The following is an 18788-nucleotide window of genomic DNA, read 5'->3' on the forward strand; positions in this document are numbered from 1 at the left end:
GAGGCTCCAGCGCGTCTCTCTTGCACTCAGCCTGAGCCAGGGGGAGGCCTGGCGGTCCGGGTGGCTGGAGGGGCTTCGCTGCCCGAGAATGAGAATTCTCTTCACCAGGATATGGAGACTGTTCAATCACCAGGAACACAAAGCTATCATTGTTGGGTTGGATAATGCAGGGAAAACTACCATCCTTTACCAATTTTCTACAAATGAAGTTGTACATACATCCCCTACAACAGGAAGTAATGTAGAAGAGATAATGATTAATAATACATGTTTCCTGATGTGGGATATTGGTGGCCAAGAATCTCTTCGCTCTTCCTGGAATACTTACTATACTAATACAGAGTTTGTAATAGTTGTTGTGGACAGTACAGACAGAGAAAGGATTTCTGTAACTAGAGAAGAACTCTACAAAATGTTAGCTCATGAGGACCAAAGGAAAGCTGGATTGCTGATTTTTGCTAATAAACAAGATGTTAAAGAATGCATGACTGTAGCAGAAATCTCCCAGTTCTTGAAGCTCACTTCGATTAAAGATCACCAGTGGCATATCCAGGCATGCTGTGCTCTTACTGGCGAGGGACTATGCCAAAGGCTTGAATGGATGATGTCACGATTTAAGATTAGATGATCTCTACTGATCTCTTCTCATAGACTTTGTAAAAGCAAAGTGCTGGACTTTACCTGAAAGCTGCAAAAATTAATGGTTTAGATATATTTACAATAAACTGATTTAAACTTTTTCTAAAGAAGAAAAATTAAGACCACTTATTTGAAAACAAGGATGAAGTTTCACCTTCCAATTTGCTTTCTCATTAGTTCCTTCCAAAGTATGTTATTAAAGCTGTGATCAATATTTTTCTCATAATAAATCCTCTCAGGACATTGGAGAGCCTATGGTAAGGGAGAGGAAGACATTTTGCACTTTCAAGAGCTTTATTGTCAGTGTAACCCTCCCTAGTTGAATGTTCTCTTCTTGTTCCATTAAGTGAAAATACAAATCAGCACATACTATTTCCAATATTTTGAAATGTAATGTTACTTACAAAAAGTATTTTGCTTAAGGCTGTGTATGTATTGTGTATATACCTGAAGTTCAAGTTAATGGCTTTGATGTATGTCCTAAGAAAAGCAAATAACAAAAAATTAATATCCTAAGTCGTTACCATAATGAGACAAGTACTGGCACTGGTGTTAAAGTGCTGTTTTGTACTTTTCTCCTATGTTATCTGTATTGTGCTAACCAACCGCCCTAATCATTGAGCTGCTCTTCCAAAAAAAGCGAAAGAAATGGAAAAGCTTGACATAGTATACCTATTTTTTGTTGCATAATAGCACACATGAAAACATAACCCAGTCGAGTAGACTGTCAGATTCTTGGCTTGGTATTACTAATGGACCAACTTGCACAGTGAAGAGTTGCCACATTTATTCCTTTTGTTGATTTCTAAATTGCTGAATAAATTGATAATCCATTAATCAGTTGGTCATAAATTGTGATTAAAACTATCCAGTGATTTCTTCTTCATTGAAAACTATTATGTGAAACATGTCTATCCAGAGAGGTAACATTCTAAAACTATTGAACTATTTAGCTAAAGTCTTTTAAGGTACGAAATTATATGCCAAACAGTTAAAGTGAATTAGAGAGTAAGAGTAAGGCATACTGTCCAAGCAGTGTTGGTAATTTCTTAACTTGGGAATCTCTTATTTCAGGAGTTGGAACAGTTTGAGATTTTGGTTCTGTAAGTTTTCTTAGATCTTCCTCAATCACATAAACGCATTGCTTAACAATTATAAAGTGCATTTTTTAATGCTTTTGTGAATTTGATTGAGAAATTGACATGGTATATTATTTGTACTAGGAAATAACTTGACCCAAAACACCTTTTATATTTGTGTAGGGTTTTTTGGTTTGTCTTTTACTATCTTTAAAGGTGTTTCTGTTATAATTATAAGCAAAATTAACTTGTGTTAAAACATATTTTTGGGTATTCATGTATCTTTCATGTTCTGAAATTTTGAAGGTTAGTTAAAAATGGCATGTTATAGAATATTCAAGAAAAATAACTACTCAACACCAGCTTTTTAAATTTCAGTGAAGGTTTTGGTAAAGAGTATTACTACATACAATAAAAACATTGATGAAACTTTGAAAGTTTCTATAAAACATAAATTACTCAATATCTTAAACCCAAATTAGACATGGAAGATCAGTATTAAGGTTGGATTTTTGTGTTTTATATTTGCTTTAATGTTCAAATGCAGATAAAACATTTAATATTTATCATCATGCTTTTACAACAGTAAATCTTAAAGTACTAAGCTTTGTTCATATGTTCTCGAACTTTTTCACATCACTACAAGAAATTACTTGTTGTGTATTAAAAATTCCTTTAAAACCCATCTGTTTTGTAATTTCCTCACAGACAAACATTCTGTAAAGTAGACCTGAAAATCTATACCTTTTATTATTTTTATGTTTTAATTTGAATAATTATGTGTTTAGTCTCCTGAATTGCTACCACATGAGTCCGGTGTGATACCAGCACATTCCCTTACCACTGAGATATTGTCTGCAGTGTATTCTTGGATATTTAAAGCATGTACTACATTGTTACAGTTGGTTTAGTATAGTTGATTATTGACATCATACCATGAGAATGCATGAAATCTTATACCACATTTACAAAACATGACTTTGGTTGGTTTTTCTACCCTTCTAGGGTATACATCAAAAATAAGATGGTAGCTGTGTACATAAAACCAAGATTACAGCTGGGAAAAAAACAATGTAAGTTCATGTAGGAAAATACCAAAATCATTTTAACAGCATTATTTCCAAATAAAATATAAAGCCTCATGAACAGTCATATTGGCAATTTATATGTAACGTAAGTGGAATTAAGCAAAGGAGAATGCTTGTGAGTTTCTAATATGCTACTTTTGGGTGTAAACAAACATCTCATTTAGTATAATTGTGCTCAGCTTTGAAAAGAACAAAAATTTATACCTCTGTACATGTGGCTGGATTTAAATATCCTGTTTTGATACTAATTTTGAAAGTCATATAACTTAATAATTTGGTTAAAATTATCATATGCTAAAGCATCTGAATATATTTAATCTTGCTGTAATAGCATTTATAAAATAGATCTTTCACATTATATTGAAGGTTCTGTTTGAAAGTTTTAGTTTTCTTTATCTTTGCAGAACATCTTGGCCTTCATGATGGGCAAAAAAATACAGTGAAGACGATTACGTTGGGGCAGCAGGGCTTGGATATTCATTTTCTTTTTTCTTTTTTTTTTTTGATGTTCATTTTCTTATGTGACATTTTACCTGAAGTATAAAAATGTGCTTTAGCACTTCTGGTTGGCATTTTTAATGCAGGTAGTGGATATATTTTCTAGAGGTACGGCATAAAGTAAAGGGAATAAGAGCTTCTGTTTTCTAGCCTTTTAAGAAGTGTGTATTAGATAGGAACAGAGTCACGGTGGGGAGCTTAAGGAAAGAAAAGTGTGAGGCTCCTGAGATGTTTTCATCTTATTTGAGTATACAGTATTAAGATGCTGAGACACGGGACTCTATGGTCCCCTTTCTTACAGGCACTTTACATTTCTTGCTGTAACCACAGCAACTACATACAGTACAGACAACCTCAAAATCTGTTTATATTAGTGTAAATAGAAAAACTATAGAAAACTTTCTAATTTGCAGGCATTTTTTAGAATGCATCTGTACACTGCTTTACTTTGTATATAAGGGATAGCAGCACATCACAGACTGTATGAACTTGGGGGTCTTTTCTCAACTGCCCATTTGTATCCTGGCATCAGTCCCATTTTTAAGGCTGAGTAAAGATAAAGTTTCTTCACATGACTTGACTTTGGCCTCTCCCATTCTTCAAATATAATGTGGAGCTTCTTGCGTAAGGATCGACTTTCACGTAGCTTAGCTATCCTCATTCTCCTGTATGTTCATTCATCATTAGTGAACTTACATTTTCTCTGTCCTAAAAATATGCTAAACTTTTTCTGTAACCTATTCTCCAACCGCTACTTTCTGCAAAGCTTCTCTGGTTCCTAACTATGCACCCATTACAAGTTTGATTTACTGGTTTGGACTTTGCTTATTAGAGGGCATTGCCAGGAGACTAGATTGAGTCGATCAGGAGACCAGATTGTGGTATATACAGTGTACAGCTGCCAGTAGTTAGTTGAATCCTATAAATTAATAATGTCTTTAACATTTTAAAGCTTCTTAATTTTAACTTTATATTTTGAGAAGTGGATTCAGAAGGATAAAGGAAATACCTAAACTCTCCCAGCTACTTGAGCTACTTACTAATTAGGCTTGGAGTTTGTTATATGTATGTTACCTGCCCTTTACCAAGAAGGGTTGATTTAGAGATAATAGTTCAGTCAGGTTAAGTTGGAAAAAAAAATGCCAAATGGAATTTGTGTGTAGTGTTTAACCTAAAGACTTCCTTAATCCATTGCTCTATTCAATTTTTCCCCTTCATATTTACTGAAAGAACAAATACCAATATTAGATTCTAAAGGAATTAGTAATAAGGTTATTTTTTACAAAATAAACCTATTAAAATAGGTTTTAAAAGACATCAAAATAATCAGATTCATGCATTGACTTTTTAGATGCAGATACATTACAAAAAATGTCTTTGAAGCTCCACTTAAAAGTAAAATTATACCAGAGAATCTGTAATAATTTTAAGACCATGATAGTGGAGTAATGGAAAGCTAGAATTTAGCACTTTGAATGCTAAAACATGACTTCTTCGATTTAACCTTAGAATGGTGTGGTGAGGATGTGAAGAAATGTAACAGGATACTGTTGGATTGCTTATGCAGTATTTTTTACAATTGTCCAGCCCTTGTGTATTGTTCTAAAAACTAAAGCTTAAAATTTTATGTTATTGCCTGCTAGATGTGCTGTTCTCTGGTAGAAAATTCCCATAGTCTGTATTCCAAGAAGTGCCTGAAATTGATTTGTGTTGATTTTTAAGTCCATCTAATAAATTATATATGTTTTCTATGGAAAAAAAAAGGAAAGAAAAGGCTCAAACCCATGCAATTAAGAATGAAAAAGGTGAAGTCACAACAGATCCAGCAGAAATCCAGAGGATCATCAATACTTACTTCGAGAACCTGTACTCTATAAAAAAATGGAAAATACAGAAGAAATGGACAGATTCCTAGATACATACTAATTGACAAAGTTAAATGAAGAACATATAGAAATTCTAAACACCCCAATTACAATGAGTGAAATTGAAAATGTAATAAAAAATTTACCAACAAAGAAAAGCCCAGGTCCTGATGGCTTCACTGCTGAATTCTACAAGACATTTAAAGAAGAACTATTGCTGTTACTCTTTAAATTCATAAAGGAAATTGAAAGTGAAGCAATACTTCCAAATTCATTCCTGAAAGCAAGTGTTACTTTGATTCCAAAACCAGGGAAAGACCCAACCCCAAAAGAGAACTACAGGCCAATCTCCCTAATGAACATAGATGCAAAAATCCTCAACAAGATACTGGCAAACAGAATACAGAGGGTCATCAAGAAGATCATACACCCTGACCAAGTCGGATTTATTCCAGGGATGCAAGGATGGTTTAACATTCATAAATCAATAAATGTAATACACTATATTAACAGAGCCAAGGACAAAAACCATTTGATCATCTCAATAGATGCAGAAAAAGCATTCAACAAAATCTAACACCCATTCATAATAAAAACCCTACAGAAAATTGGAATAGAAGGTCTTTATCTCAACTTGATTAAGGCTATCTATGAAAAACCAACAGCCTACATCATACTAACTGCTCAAAAATGGTAAACTTTCATGCTAGAATCAGGAACAAGACAAGGATGCCCACTATCCCCATGCCTGTTCAATATAGTTCTGGAAACATTAGCCACAGCAATTAGAAAAGAGAAAGAAATAAAAGGAATAGATAGAAAAGGAAGAAATTAAACTTTCATTATTTGCTGACATGATACTTTACATAGAAGACCCAAAAAACTCTGCCAAAAGACTTCTAGACTTAATTGACAGATTCAGTAGAGTAGCTGGATACAAGGTCAACACTCGAAAAACAATAGCCTTCTTATACACAAGAAAACAGACTTACTGAGAGAGAAATTAGGAAAACAATTCCTTTTACAATAGCATCCAAAAAAAATGAAATATCTAGGAAGCAACCTAAAAAAGAAAGCAAAAGACCTCTACACTGAAAACTATAGCACTCTGAAAAAAGAGATTGAAGAGGATACAAGAAAATGGAAAGATATCCCTTGCTCCTGGGTAGAAAGAACCAAATAGTGAAAATGGCCATACTTTCAAAACTACTATATAGATTTAATGCAATGCCAATTGAAATTCCAACAATACACTTCACAGAACAAGAGAAAACAATCTAAAGATTCATTTGGAACCAAAAGAGACCTAGAATAGCAAAAGCAATTCTAAGCAACAAAGACATGGCAGGGGGTATCACAATCCCCAACTTGAAACTATACTACAAAGCTACTGTGATAAAAACAGCATGGTACTGGCAAGAAAACAGACCTGATGATCAGTGGAATAGATTAGAAGATGCAGAAACAACTCCAGACATATTCAGCCGCCTCATCTTTGAAAAAGGAGCCAACCACCCTCATCGGAGGAAAGATAGCCTATTTAATAAATGGTGTTGGAAAAACTGGATTTCAACCTGCCAAAGATTAAAACTAGACCCATATCTATCACCATGCACTAAACTAAGATTGAAGTGGATTAAAGATATAAATATTAAAACAGAAACACTAAACTTGCTGGAAGATAAGTTAGGTAGAACTCTTGAAGACACTGGCATAGGAAAAGACTTTATGAACAAAACCTCAGTAGCATGGGAAATAGCACAAGAATCAACAGCTAGGATTTCACCTTATTAAAAAGCTTCTGCACTTCAAGAGAAACCATCAACACTGCTAAGAGACAACCTACAATCTGGGAAAAAATTTTTAGCAGCTGTACCTCAGACAAAGGACTACTATCTAGAATATATAAAGAAATGAAAAAATCAGACTCCCTAAATTTAAAGACCCAATTCAAAAATGGGCATTTTAAATGAACAGACATTTCTCAGACAAAGAAATAAAAGCAGCAAATAAATATATGACATTTCACCTCAGCCCAGAAAGAATGTCTGCTGTCAAGACAGCAACCAATAGCAAATGCTGGCAGGGGTGTGGGGAGAAGGAACCCTTCTCCATTGTTGGTGGGAGTGTAGACTGGTGCAACCACTGTGGAAATCAGTATGGAGATACCTCAAAGAACTAGGACTAGAGGTCCCATTTGACCCAGCTATCCCACTGCTGGGTATCTTCTCAAAAGAATTAAAAGAATCATACCACAGTGATATATGTGCACCCATGTTTTTAGCGGCACAGTTTGTAATAGCTAAAGTTTGGAACCAGCCCGAGTGCCCATCAACTGGAGACTGTATCAAGAAGATGGGTTTTTTTTTTATAAAATGGAGTACTACTCAGCCATTAAGAATGAGAAACTAGAGACATTTATAGCTAAATGGATGCATATTGAGGCCATCCTCTTAAGTGAAATAAATAGGGCACACATGTGTAAATACTGAATAGTTTCTCTCATGTGAGAAACTGAAAGTATAAATAAGGTTTAAAATGATTAAAATGAATAATTGATAATTTGAAATAGGAATAAAAGGTTCAAAGGTTTACGGGAAGCTGGAGCGGAGGGGGAAAGGAAAGAAGGGAAAGGAAAAATTATGAGAAAAGGAAAAAATGTAAACAAAGTCTTCGTAAATAGGAAAGGGTGGAGTTGGTGAAGGGAGCACAGGGAATGGGGGGAAAAATAAGAACCAAGATACAATATGTACAGGTACAAGCACCCAGTGATAAATGTAAATGTACTGTGTACCTAAAATGTACCAATAAAAGAATTTAAAGAAAAAAGGATGACTGGCAAAAAGAAGCTATGAAGGTTTGTGAGGAAACATACAAATGAATCACTGTATCACTTAGAACTTTCTCACATAGGTATTGTAAAAGCAAGTGAAATCCGGTTTAAGCACAGATTTTCATTTATAAGCTTATATTTACCCATGATACAGATGTAGATCCAGCTTTTGCCTTGATTGTGCTTCCTTGGTGCTCACCCATTCTCAGGACTTGTCTCCCATGCTCCAAAATGTCACCCAGACAGGAAGGGAAAAGAAGAAGAGAATGACTGTCCCAGCCTTCTTAATTAAAATCCTAACACTGAGGTGTTTTGGACCACCTTAGGTCACAGAACCCCCTGAAACCGTGTGATCCATGGGCTAGTAGCCTGTCCACACATTTTTATACCATCTGCAGCAAGGTAAATACTGTTGTACACTGGTACCAATAGTGGACAGGTTCCAGTGTCCCCACAGATACCAAAAATCCAAGGATGCTCAAGACCCTTATATTAAATGGCCTATTATTTTAATTTAATTTACCAAGTCAATGTTATAGAGAAATATGCTATAGGAGTTGTTGAAAGAGGCATCTGTCTGATCAGATTGTCTTACAGGTAAAATATCTAGGATAGTTCTAGCTAATGCTTGTAGCTGTGACACATTATTTGAAGCACTCTCTGTCACTCTCAGAAATGTCCTGGTTTGGACAAATTACACGATAACCCTATGACCAAGGAGCAGAACATTTACCTGGAAACCACTTTGAACGTGGTCTGGTTTGCTGCTTTGCAGAACTAGAAGCTGAAGACTGTAGGGAAACTTAGTTGATTGAAGGAGTTAGCTAAGAAAATTACAGAAGATTGATTCTTAAACCATAACACTGCACTTTTAACTTCTTCTAAAACACGAGGCTACCACATAGAATAGAAACTAACATTGGTGGGCTAGTACGTTCTCTCCCTTGGAAGGTAGTCTCCTTGGAAAGCTGATGATCATAATCATAATTCTGTGGGTGAGAAGAATCAAGGTGATAGTTACAAGCTGGAGAAGCTGATGAAATATGAAAGGCATATTTCAATACTTACTACCAACAGGGCCGGGGATTTAGCTGAGTGCCGCTGCCTGCCTCCCAAGAGCAAGGTCCCGAGTTCAATCCCTGGCACCAAAAAACAAAACAAGAATACTTACTACCCACAGAAAGTATACCTATATCCTACTAAGAGTTTTCCTTTGTAACCAGAAAATGGTCTTGATTTCCTTTCCAAGAGGTACTAGGGGTATGCATCAACTAAAGATGGATGAGGATCTTTTAAGATGAGGATCACAGAATTAGGGATGTGTAGTTCCAACCAACCCTCTGTTCTTCGCTAATATTAATTTCCAGTTCCCCCTCCCATTGGCAAAGTCTGTCAGGACCCATGTCGCTGACAGACATCTCCTGATGGCTGAGGATCATCCAGGAACAGTCTTCTTTAACATCTTTCTGCTTGCAACACCAGAGGTTGGCGATCCACCATCCTGCCCAACACCAGCATCCCATTTCCCAGTAGATAAAAGACACAATGGCCAGAAGAGGTGTAAAATCAACTTTATTACTGGATTGGAGAACACAGCTGAGATGTGAGGCCTAAATGAGTTTCTTTCTTCCTCTCCGAACTGATGACAGCTGAGCCCACTAGGCATGCTTGCTGGACTTACCCACCCAGTACAGACTGAGGCTGGAACGTGGAAAGATGATCCTGGCTGAGCCCACCATGGGCAGGTCCTTCTGAGTCTCTACATCATGGAGACTGGAAGCCCCAAAGCAGGTCCAAGACAGAGAGAAAGAGAGAAGAAGCAGGAGCACAGGTAAGTGGGGACCTTTAGCATATTATCTCCACCCAGTAGAGAAAGATGGCCCCAAAAGATCTGAACCCCATCACTGCAACAACTCCAGAAGTTACCTTAAAGATAGAAGCCTCTCTCCAATACTCTTTCCCCAGATTGTGAATGTTGGTAGGAGATCCTTGCTCTATTTGACTTAGCAGAAAATGTAGGAATATAGGGAAAGATCTCCAAGAGGCAAGACTGTAGCAGGAGCTCAATGAACTACACAATGGGCCATTTGAGTCAGCAGATACTGACCCAAAGATGCTGTGTAGAGCTGCCAGAGCCAGGAGTGAGGTCTGCAAGTCACCTTACTTCTGAGCACTAACCACTGAGTTCCTTTTTACTCTGTCCCTCTGAGAGCTGCTGAGTAAGAACTTGCAGACTTAAGAGGCCACCACAGCTGAAGGCCCATTCTGCTTGACCTCTAGGGTATTCCTCTGGGAAGAAGGTCCCCTTGTGCCACTCAAAGTAACATGTACTGATTTAATCTTCAGGTGTGGAGTTGATCTCCTTGTGCCAAACCTCAGCAGAAGACCTGTCAAGCCCACATTGTGTAGAGGGGAGCAGGGAAGTGGAAGGGTGAGATTCTCCTAGGGGCTGTGAAGGGCAGGGTGAGAGGTTTAATGAAAAGTATCCCAGTGAAGAGTCAGATGCTGCTCCCTCTGCACAGGAGGCTCCCTTTCTGACCACTGGTGATGACATCCTAATTTCTAGCACTCTTAAATCCTTCATCCCATTCTTCTATTTTTCTATGGTTTTCTGTTAGCCTAGTTATCTTGGTACCATTAACTAGCCCCTAGCTTTCTTTTATGGTTGAGCACATTTGCAGTGCTAACATTTCTGCTTTGGATCTGGGTGACTTTTGCAGAGGGTTAATCTCATCCATTACCTGTGATTCTTTTTCTACTATCACCATTAATGGGGAACGTCATTTTGTCATCCTAAAGAGCATATTCCTGTAGTTTCCAACAAGTTGACTACACAACTGTACTTTAAATAAAATTGAATGACTGCAAAAATATTTTACCCCAGAGTATTTTTATTAGGGATTCCTGCTACCATACTGACATATAAAACAATTTGGATGTTGACATAGAAATGCAAATTTCACTATACAAAGATAAGGCTCCAATCACAGTATCATGGCCCCATATCTCTGGATTTCAGTCAAATCAACTCATTGTGAATTCTCCCCACAGTTACGTTTATCAGTATTAGACAAACCACAAAATATACTCCAAATACATAACATTTTACAATATGCTCCAAGCACAGATAGAAATACATACTTTACCTACATTATTTTCATAATCCAACTTGCATTAGTATTAAAGACAAGATTGTGTGTGTATACGTATTTGCCATACGTGTGTGTACAGATCCACAAATGTACACACAGTAATTTTCATGGAAAATTTAAGTCTTTGAGGCTGTGGTTTTACCCATCATGATATCTGTGAGGAAAAGGAACAATTTCCTCAACCAGCACAAAATAAGCACAACTATATATGAAAGGAATATTAGTTGTGTTTATACAAATACACACATATGTACAGGTTATATATAAACACACATACACCAATAATATGGAATATACATATACTCACACACTTGCTTTGAACTCTGTATCTCACTATATTGTATACTGTCTGTCTTTAGTTGCAATGTTTTCCTCATTTGATTCAGGTAACTGGTGACAGCCTTCTACAAAACTTAGATGGATTACTTCTAAAAGGCCCTGATTCTGTGCCAACTAAATGGCTTTCATGGTCCCAGTTTTACTTTTGACGGTTACTGTTGAAATTCAGCATACTCTATTCTGTCAGCTCCTTTACCTAAAAACATTTCTATTCAATAATAAAGCTTGTGCCTAAGAGGAGAGATGCTAGCTGGATATATATATCTTTAATATGAATCTGTATGGTTGGATTATATGTAATATTTGTAGTGTTGTTCAAATACTTTACAATGGAAAATATATTACTTCCATAATGTCAAAAATTATTTAATATTGTTTAAATAGGTGAAGGCTTGATGGTTTGTCTTGGTTAGAACAATATGAAGCACAATTTGAAAAAGGACTAATTTTCACAGAGTACACTGGATCACTCTTTTGTCACAGAGGATGACTTGATGACTTAGAAGTCATGTCACATGAGAAAAGAAGGGAAAAATTAACTTACTGTTGCAGGTTACAACCAAAGCAAAGATATTTCTTTATCAGTGAAAATCTGTCAGAAGAAAACCATGCAAACTCAATAGCAAGTATATATTTTAATGGGTTCAGCTGAAAGCCTCATGAACTGCTTCTCAAAACTTGCTTGCAAAATTTAACGCCTAGTGAATCACTCAGAGCTCCACTGAATGCATGAGACTGGAATGTTTGACGGGGAAATTATGCTAACAGATAGGATTAAAGTGTCCTTAGAGTTAGGGAGGGATCACAGGTGGGTCATATCTCTCTGTAAACAATGGTTTGTTCTCAACCCATGGAGCAATCATATGCTCCACGCTGTGAGCTCCTGGCCCTTCTTTCCCACTCCTACCACACTGCTGGTCAGTATTGTGCACAGGAAAGCATTGGACCCTTTTCTCATGGATTTGATGGTATGAAGTACTAGAGGATTTGGCTCCTGTGTTGTCTGGTTATTTGTCCCTTTTTGTTGTCAACTTTACTGAAGCTGAATTGATTTGCCATCTGATAAGCCCTCTGCATTTTCTCAGTGGAAGCCCCAATTATGAATGAGCTACGATCTTAAGGAAATCAGGCAAGGATAAGAGTACACTGAAAAGGACAATCATTGGCATCAAAAGGCTATTCATTCACTCTGTCTCTCCCTCTCTCTCTCTCTCTCTCTCTCTCTCTCTCTCACACACACACACACACACACACACACACACACACACACCATTTTTTGAAGTTTTTCCACAGAATCACAACGAATGGCATGAGGGACCAAATATTTGCCTTAAAGTTTCTCCACCTCTATATCCACTTAAACACATCTGTCTCACCTCGGATAGCAAGGGCAGTGCTCTTTACATTGCTGCATGCTTTGTGTCATTAGAGCTTCCTTGAGACCATCCGCCTCCCACCACTTGCATACCACACTCACCGGAACTCTCCTTTGCCACTTTCTATTTTCCAATTCACATCTGCCTCCACTCTTGTGTTACTGTACAATAAGCAGTGAACTAGCATATCTTTTACCATTTTTCCTTTAAAGTTTCACTTTCCTTTAAGAACAGTCTGCTTTCCCAGGATCAAATATGTGGACAGATTGCAAAGGAAGAATACCAAATCATCTTGTCCAAAACCTTGAAAATGGACCTCCCTTGTCAACTCTGGGCTCTTGGGTTCTAGGTCCTCTAGTTCCATCATCTGTTTTGGGTGCTTACTTACTACAGTGTCTTTCTACCCATTTTTCTATCTTATATGCAGATAATAACAAATTATGAGATTGTTCAGCCAAAAATATTGTAAAAAACAAACCAGTGCTGAAACATTAGAAAATTCCTGATACACCTTTGTGCATTAGTTTTGCAATCTGTATACTTAAATAATTCCAGGAGGTTTTTTTTTTTGTTTTTTTTTTTGGTTTTTGGGTTTTTTTTGCTAAAAATTTACCAAAATAGTTTGAACACATAAAAATATTTTTAAAAAACAAAAACAAAAGCCCAGCATAAATTTAGTTGTATAGGCATTGGTTAGAAGACATTGTGTTTGCTAAGGATTATATTCAAAAACTTTCCCTTGGGTTTTTCCTAAAAATTCTGATTCTGAATCTTATAGCTTGTAGTGGTGCCAACTACTAAAAGCAGGAAAATCTAATTTGTCCAATGTATTGTTATGTATTATGATAGAACAGATAAAGATGTCTACCCTACATTAAAAAATAAACATGTTTTTGTTTAAAGGCCATCTTTCTGACCTATAACTAAAATAACTACATTTGATTTAAATTTATTTAAGTGTATTGAATTATGAAATGCTAACTTAAGAATTAGAGTAATCAGTCATGAGAAAGGATCACTTGTTGACCCCATGACCATTCAGAACCAGGTATCTACTGAAAAGAGAACTTGCTAGTATTGAATATAGCCCTTAGTCATATAATGTGTCACCCTCATGAGCAGCCCAGCATGTAGAGCATGAGGTTGACCTTCCCAGCCACCCACTCCTTGAGGGGACAGTAGTATTCATAATGAAACTGCTCAAACTCTGGTGTCTGGCGGATTTCACATAAGAAGGAGAGATCAATACCTGACTCCAAAAGGAGGAGGAGCAGGGGAAATACAAAGAGCAGCAGTCCCAGGGCCACCACAAGGAGCCTGGAAAAACTCTTGACCAGTGGATTCACCCGAAAATGGCTGGTCAGAATGTCACAGCTCCGTGACAAAGCTCGGCGAGCCTCCCTCAGCTCCTCTTCCTCGGCAATCAAAAAGGCATTTTCGTCTGCTTCCAGCTCCTCAAACGAATCTGTGTCTTCTCTTTCCAACTCGAGCCTAGATGAACAGTCAAACAGCTTATCAATCTCATCGTCATCAACTGGGGTGGGGAGCAGGCTGGCACTTGGGTTGTATGCTAGTTCAGAGATGGTTAAGGGCTCTTCTGGGATTTTATCTTCCTCTTCACTTGGGGGATCTTCATACCCTCGGGCTTCCTTCACTGGAGAGCTGGAGATCAATGGAGCAGAAATGTCCTCTTTAGGCAATGGGACACCTGTAAAAGACATGATTTTTATAATTTTAACTTTCAGATTTTCTATTCCCACAAAAAACTGTAGCTAGAAAACAAAACAATGTATGGAATTTGAGGAATCCATGAAATTGCTCCATGGACCCATGACTGAAAGTGAAGTCCTGTTAGTAACAGACCTTTACCACAAGTGCTAAACCCCAAATAACCAACACTTCTCAAATGGTTGGCAATGTGCACAAAATTGAGATGTGTGAATCTGGTCTGCCAATCTCCAACTTTGATCATGTTTGGAAGAATAAAATGACAGTAATTCAGTAATATGTTGTGACTGCTATCTTCTGGAAGCCAACACTATTACTCAGTATAGTACTGTAAAACTATACTACGTTTTACCATACTCCTACACTGTAGAATAACTATAGAATCAGTCATTCAAGGATAGATTGTCATCCTGATATGTTGCTCTCTAGTCTTCATTCTAGGTACAATTTCTGTGGTTCCTAGTATTGTATACAGGTTGAGTATCCCTAACGCTAACCCTAACACTAACTGAAATCCAAAAATGTCCAAAAAATTTGGATTTCAGAGCATTTTATATTTCAGACTTTCTAATTAGAGATACCCAGTAAAATCTATGTAAATATTCTAAAATCTGAAAACCTCTGCATTTTGAAATATTTCCATTCCAAGTACTGTGGGTAAAGGAAACGCAGCCTGTAATTCCAATCATATTGTGTGTACAACACACACTTTGCTCATTTCATTTGATGTTTTAACTGAAACACTGTATATGTGGACATATACTTTTATTGGTATTTATAAGAGGTGCCAAATTTTCTATTTAGTTAATACAATAAATTATCTACTGGTAAATTCTTTGATAAAATGCTCCAAGATATCTTTACTAATAAATTTTTTTTCCTCTCATTTGAGTTCATTTTCCAGAGAGAGATATCTAAAGAGCAAATTGCTTAGTTAAAGGTTCTGGATTTTATTTAAAAGCTTTCTAGGGGAGAAGTTTTTCTCAAAGTCTTCCTTTGTAGATGGGAAATCCAGCTACTTAGGCCTGCTCTGCTAACGTTGAGTCTTCGTTTCTCAGTGGGAAATAAAGACAGCATAGGAGCGGTGTCCTCTGGGATAGATCTATAATACTACAAACACCAAATGGCAGCCAGGTCCTTTACATAACTGAGAGCTGGAATACATTCCATCACTTCTCTCTCTTCAAGGTGTACAGGAGTGAATTACTGCTTTTATTTTTCAAAAATCAACATATATTTCCTGATAGCTCTAGTCAGAGGGCACTGAGAAGCCCAAGTGAAAAATATCATAGAAATACACACCGTATACATATGGCCAGCAAGCACATGAAAAGATGCTGAACAACATAAGACTTTAGGGAAATGCAAATTAGAACCACAGTGAGACACAACTTCTTGTATATTACGATTGCAATATTTTTTTAAAAAATTAAAAATAACAAATGTTGGTGATGATACGAAAAAATCAGAATTCTGTATGTTGCTAGTAGTTATGTAAAATGGTTCAGTTACTGTGGAAAAAGTTTGATGTTCCTCAAAAACTCAAGAGAATTATTATCTGACCTTGCAATTCCACTCCTACAAACAAATTTTAAAAAAGTACTTAAATAAATACAGTGGTACCTTGGATCATGAACTTAATTCTTCCATCCCCTGTGTGTGTATATGTATAGTATTTCCTCCTTAAGTGTCCTAATAACCAAGCCCCTGCCCCTTCATCTTCTGTTGCTACACCCCTCTTATCTGTATCCACTGGGTAAGGGAAACCTCAGGTTTCCAGGCTGCTGTGTTTTCTGATAGCAACCCCAAGCTTCCAGCTGCTCAGCTCCAAATCCATGGCTCTCCTCTGTTCACACCCACATTCAACCTGTCAGCAGCCTCGGTGTCTCTACTTTCAAAATGGGCCAGAAATCAGTGCTTCTTGCCACTTCCACTGTCACCTCCTTGACCCAAACTGCCATGCTGTCATCTGGATTACAGCAATGACCTTTTATACATCTCCCTGCCTCCAGCCTTGCAAGGTGCAGGCTGCTTCTAGCACAGCAGCTGGAGGGACCCTTGACAACCTAAGTGGACCATGCCACTCACTTGCTCAGTGCTCTCTAGTGGTTTATCCTCCTCAGAGGAAGAGCTGAGTCCTTCCAGGGGCATCTGCTCTTGTCCTTTGTGCCCTTCTGCCTCACAGTAGCCCTGCTGTCCCTCAAACACACCAGTCCCTTTCCCATAGGGCCTTTGCCCTTGCTGCTCCTGCTACTGGAAGATGGCATCCTGCACATACGTTCACGCTCCTTGTTCTTTTCAGTCTTTAATCAAATGCTCCCCTGTTGGTGAGGGCTTTCCTGGCCATCCAACATGAAATTTCAATCCTTACCCCAGTACTCCCTATCCCACTTCTGGATTTATTCTTCTTCTGAGAAGTCCAGGACGTAAGGAGGAAAGGAGAGTACTCAAAGAGAGTGGACCCGGTACCCTCAGGGGAAACAATCCCAGTAACTAATCCAGAGGTCACCAAGCCAGGGCCTTCACAGGTCAGGCTGGTGCCTAAGGGGAATGGTGTGAGACAACAGGGAATTGTAGTGATGGGGAAGAACCGACCATTTAGGGTTCCATTTAAAAGCTTTAAAATTCAAATTTTAAGAATGTCTGTGTAATCCACACAAACGCACTTGTGGGTCTTGTCTGGCATACAGGCTGTCACTCAGTCAGTGTTGCTGTAATTAAAAACTCAGCTGGATTTTTGATGTATCAAGTTACTCAGGTGTTCTAGGCCACTGATCTTGCTAACAAAATAGTCACTTACTTTCCTGAAAAGAAGGAGGTAGGCAGGGAAATCAATGCTTTCTTTCTTTTCTTGTTTTTTATTTTTAACTCCAAGGGGCTAGAGATTCATATTACTCATCTCTATGCTCAAATTGTAAGGCAGCTGGGTACAGCAGAAGGGGACCAGACAAAAGTTGGACAACCGTGGGTTTAAATCCCAGCTTTCATTTACTTATAAGATTTCAGTTATTAAGTAGCTAAAAGTTACTTAATATGCTTGGGGCTCAATTTGCTTCACCACAGAACACGAGTCAGTGATTCCACTTCAGTCTGGGTTGAGGTAAATGAAATGAGTGTTAAATGTGTAAGTGCTGTCTATAGTTGAAAAACAACTTCAGAAATTAGATACTACTATCTCAACACAAAGCAATAGGCAACATTTGACCTATTATCAAACAACATCATTTTATCAAACATGTGCATTGGTTTTCTCACAAATCCACTATAAACAAGGTGACTTTTATTGTAGCTGGTTATACATATTTTCTTAATTTTCCTAATGTGTAGATTTTAAAAGTTTCCTACATACCTGTTCTGGTGAATTCTGATAAGAATGTCCAAAGAGACTAGAAATGCTAAATTAGTAATATTATCTACACTGCTTCATTAAATTTATTTTACTATGAATTTATTTATATCCTCATCTATATCTGAGGAGCTGAATATATTCACAAGTTCAATTAGAAAGATTGAGTTCTTTTATTTTCTAGAAGAAATAATTATTTAGGAAAAGGAAATTGTTTTCCCATTTATATCGTTATGCAGACCAGTTAAAATTAAAAAATAGCTGTGAAGTTTCCAGTACATAGGAAACAATAAATGTTAATTATTATTACATTCTAGTATAATTATATATTTTATACCATTATTGTCATTATTTAACTTGAAGAAATACCTTATGAAGTGAAATAGCAAAAATCAAAAGACAGATGCTGATAGACAGGTACTGACAGCTACTGATGATGAACAAGCAGAGTGCATTCTGGGTACAGGCAAGCAGTTCATGCCCTGCCCATCCCATCAGCACCATTCACACCAATCCCAAAGAGTGGCACAGCCTGCAGATACATGTGGAGCACCACACAACAAATCAGTAGGCTGCTGATAGATCTGGCTGCTAGGGAAGCTGTTCTGTAGAAGCTACAGAGACTCCTCATGACCGTGAAGTTAGCAACAGGTGAAAATAGAAAAGACACTGCTCTCATATAGATTCAGAACCCAACCTCTGAGTTAATTCTGAGCGAATTCATGACAGAAGCCAAACACTACAGCTGAAGCTCCCAGCACCCCACGTGTGTAGAAGACACACAGATGAAGAGTCTGCTAATGACCCTTATCTAGTTTCTTGAGCACCATGACCTCCTAATGTCA

General features: G+C 37.4%; 2 protein-coding genes across 8 annotated transcripts in view; one reads left to right on the forward strand and one right to left on the reverse strand.

The window, feature by feature from the left end:
* Positions 1 to 680, forward strand: LOC101710400 (ADP-ribosylation factor-like protein 5A). The gene has a single exon (XM_004862423.3). It carries the CDS (start codon positions 89 to 91, stop codon positions 626 to 628), a length of 540 nt encoding a protein of 179 aa, XP_004862480.2. The 5' UTR covers positions 1 to 88; the 3' UTR covers positions 629 to 680.
* The window catches only part of Frmd3 (FERM domain containing 3), a 293817-nt gene that overhangs the window by 20735 nt on the left and 254294 nt on the right, over positions 1 to 18788 (reverse strand). For 2 of the 7 annotated variants that reach the window (XR_015448770.1, XR_015448768.1), the window contains 3 exons: positions 14119 to 14577; positions 9071 to 9141; positions 8146 to 8991 (listed from right to left, as the gene is read on the reverse strand). Coding sequence is in view for 3 of the 7 variants with exons in the window: in XM_021242638.2 (XP_021098297.2) it covers positions 13982 to 14577 (596 nt within the window). In the remaining 4 variants the exon portion in view is untranslated. Of the gene's footprint in view, positions 1 to 8145; positions 8992 to 9070; positions 9142 to 9217; positions 9776 to 10873; positions 14578 to 18788 lie in introns of those variants that run through there. The other 5 variants (XM_021242638.2, XM_087204756.1, XR_015448771.1 and 2 more) reach the window with 4 other exon arrangements.

The sequence above is a fragment of the Heterocephalus glaber genome, unplaced genomic scaffold (genome assembly GCF_053883595.1).
Source record: "Heterocephalus glaber isolate CG9 unplaced genomic scaffold, H.glaber_assembly_v1.0 deba00000546, whole genome shotgun sequence".
Taxonomy (NCBI): domain Eukaryota; kingdom Metazoa; phylum Chordata; class Mammalia; order Rodentia; family Bathyergidae; genus Heterocephalus; species Heterocephalus glaber.

Coding starts and splice junctions, on each gene's coding strand:
- LOC101710400 (XM_004862423.3), top strand. CDS start 89: ATGAGAATTCTCTTCACCAGGATATGGAGACTGTTCAATCACCAGGAA.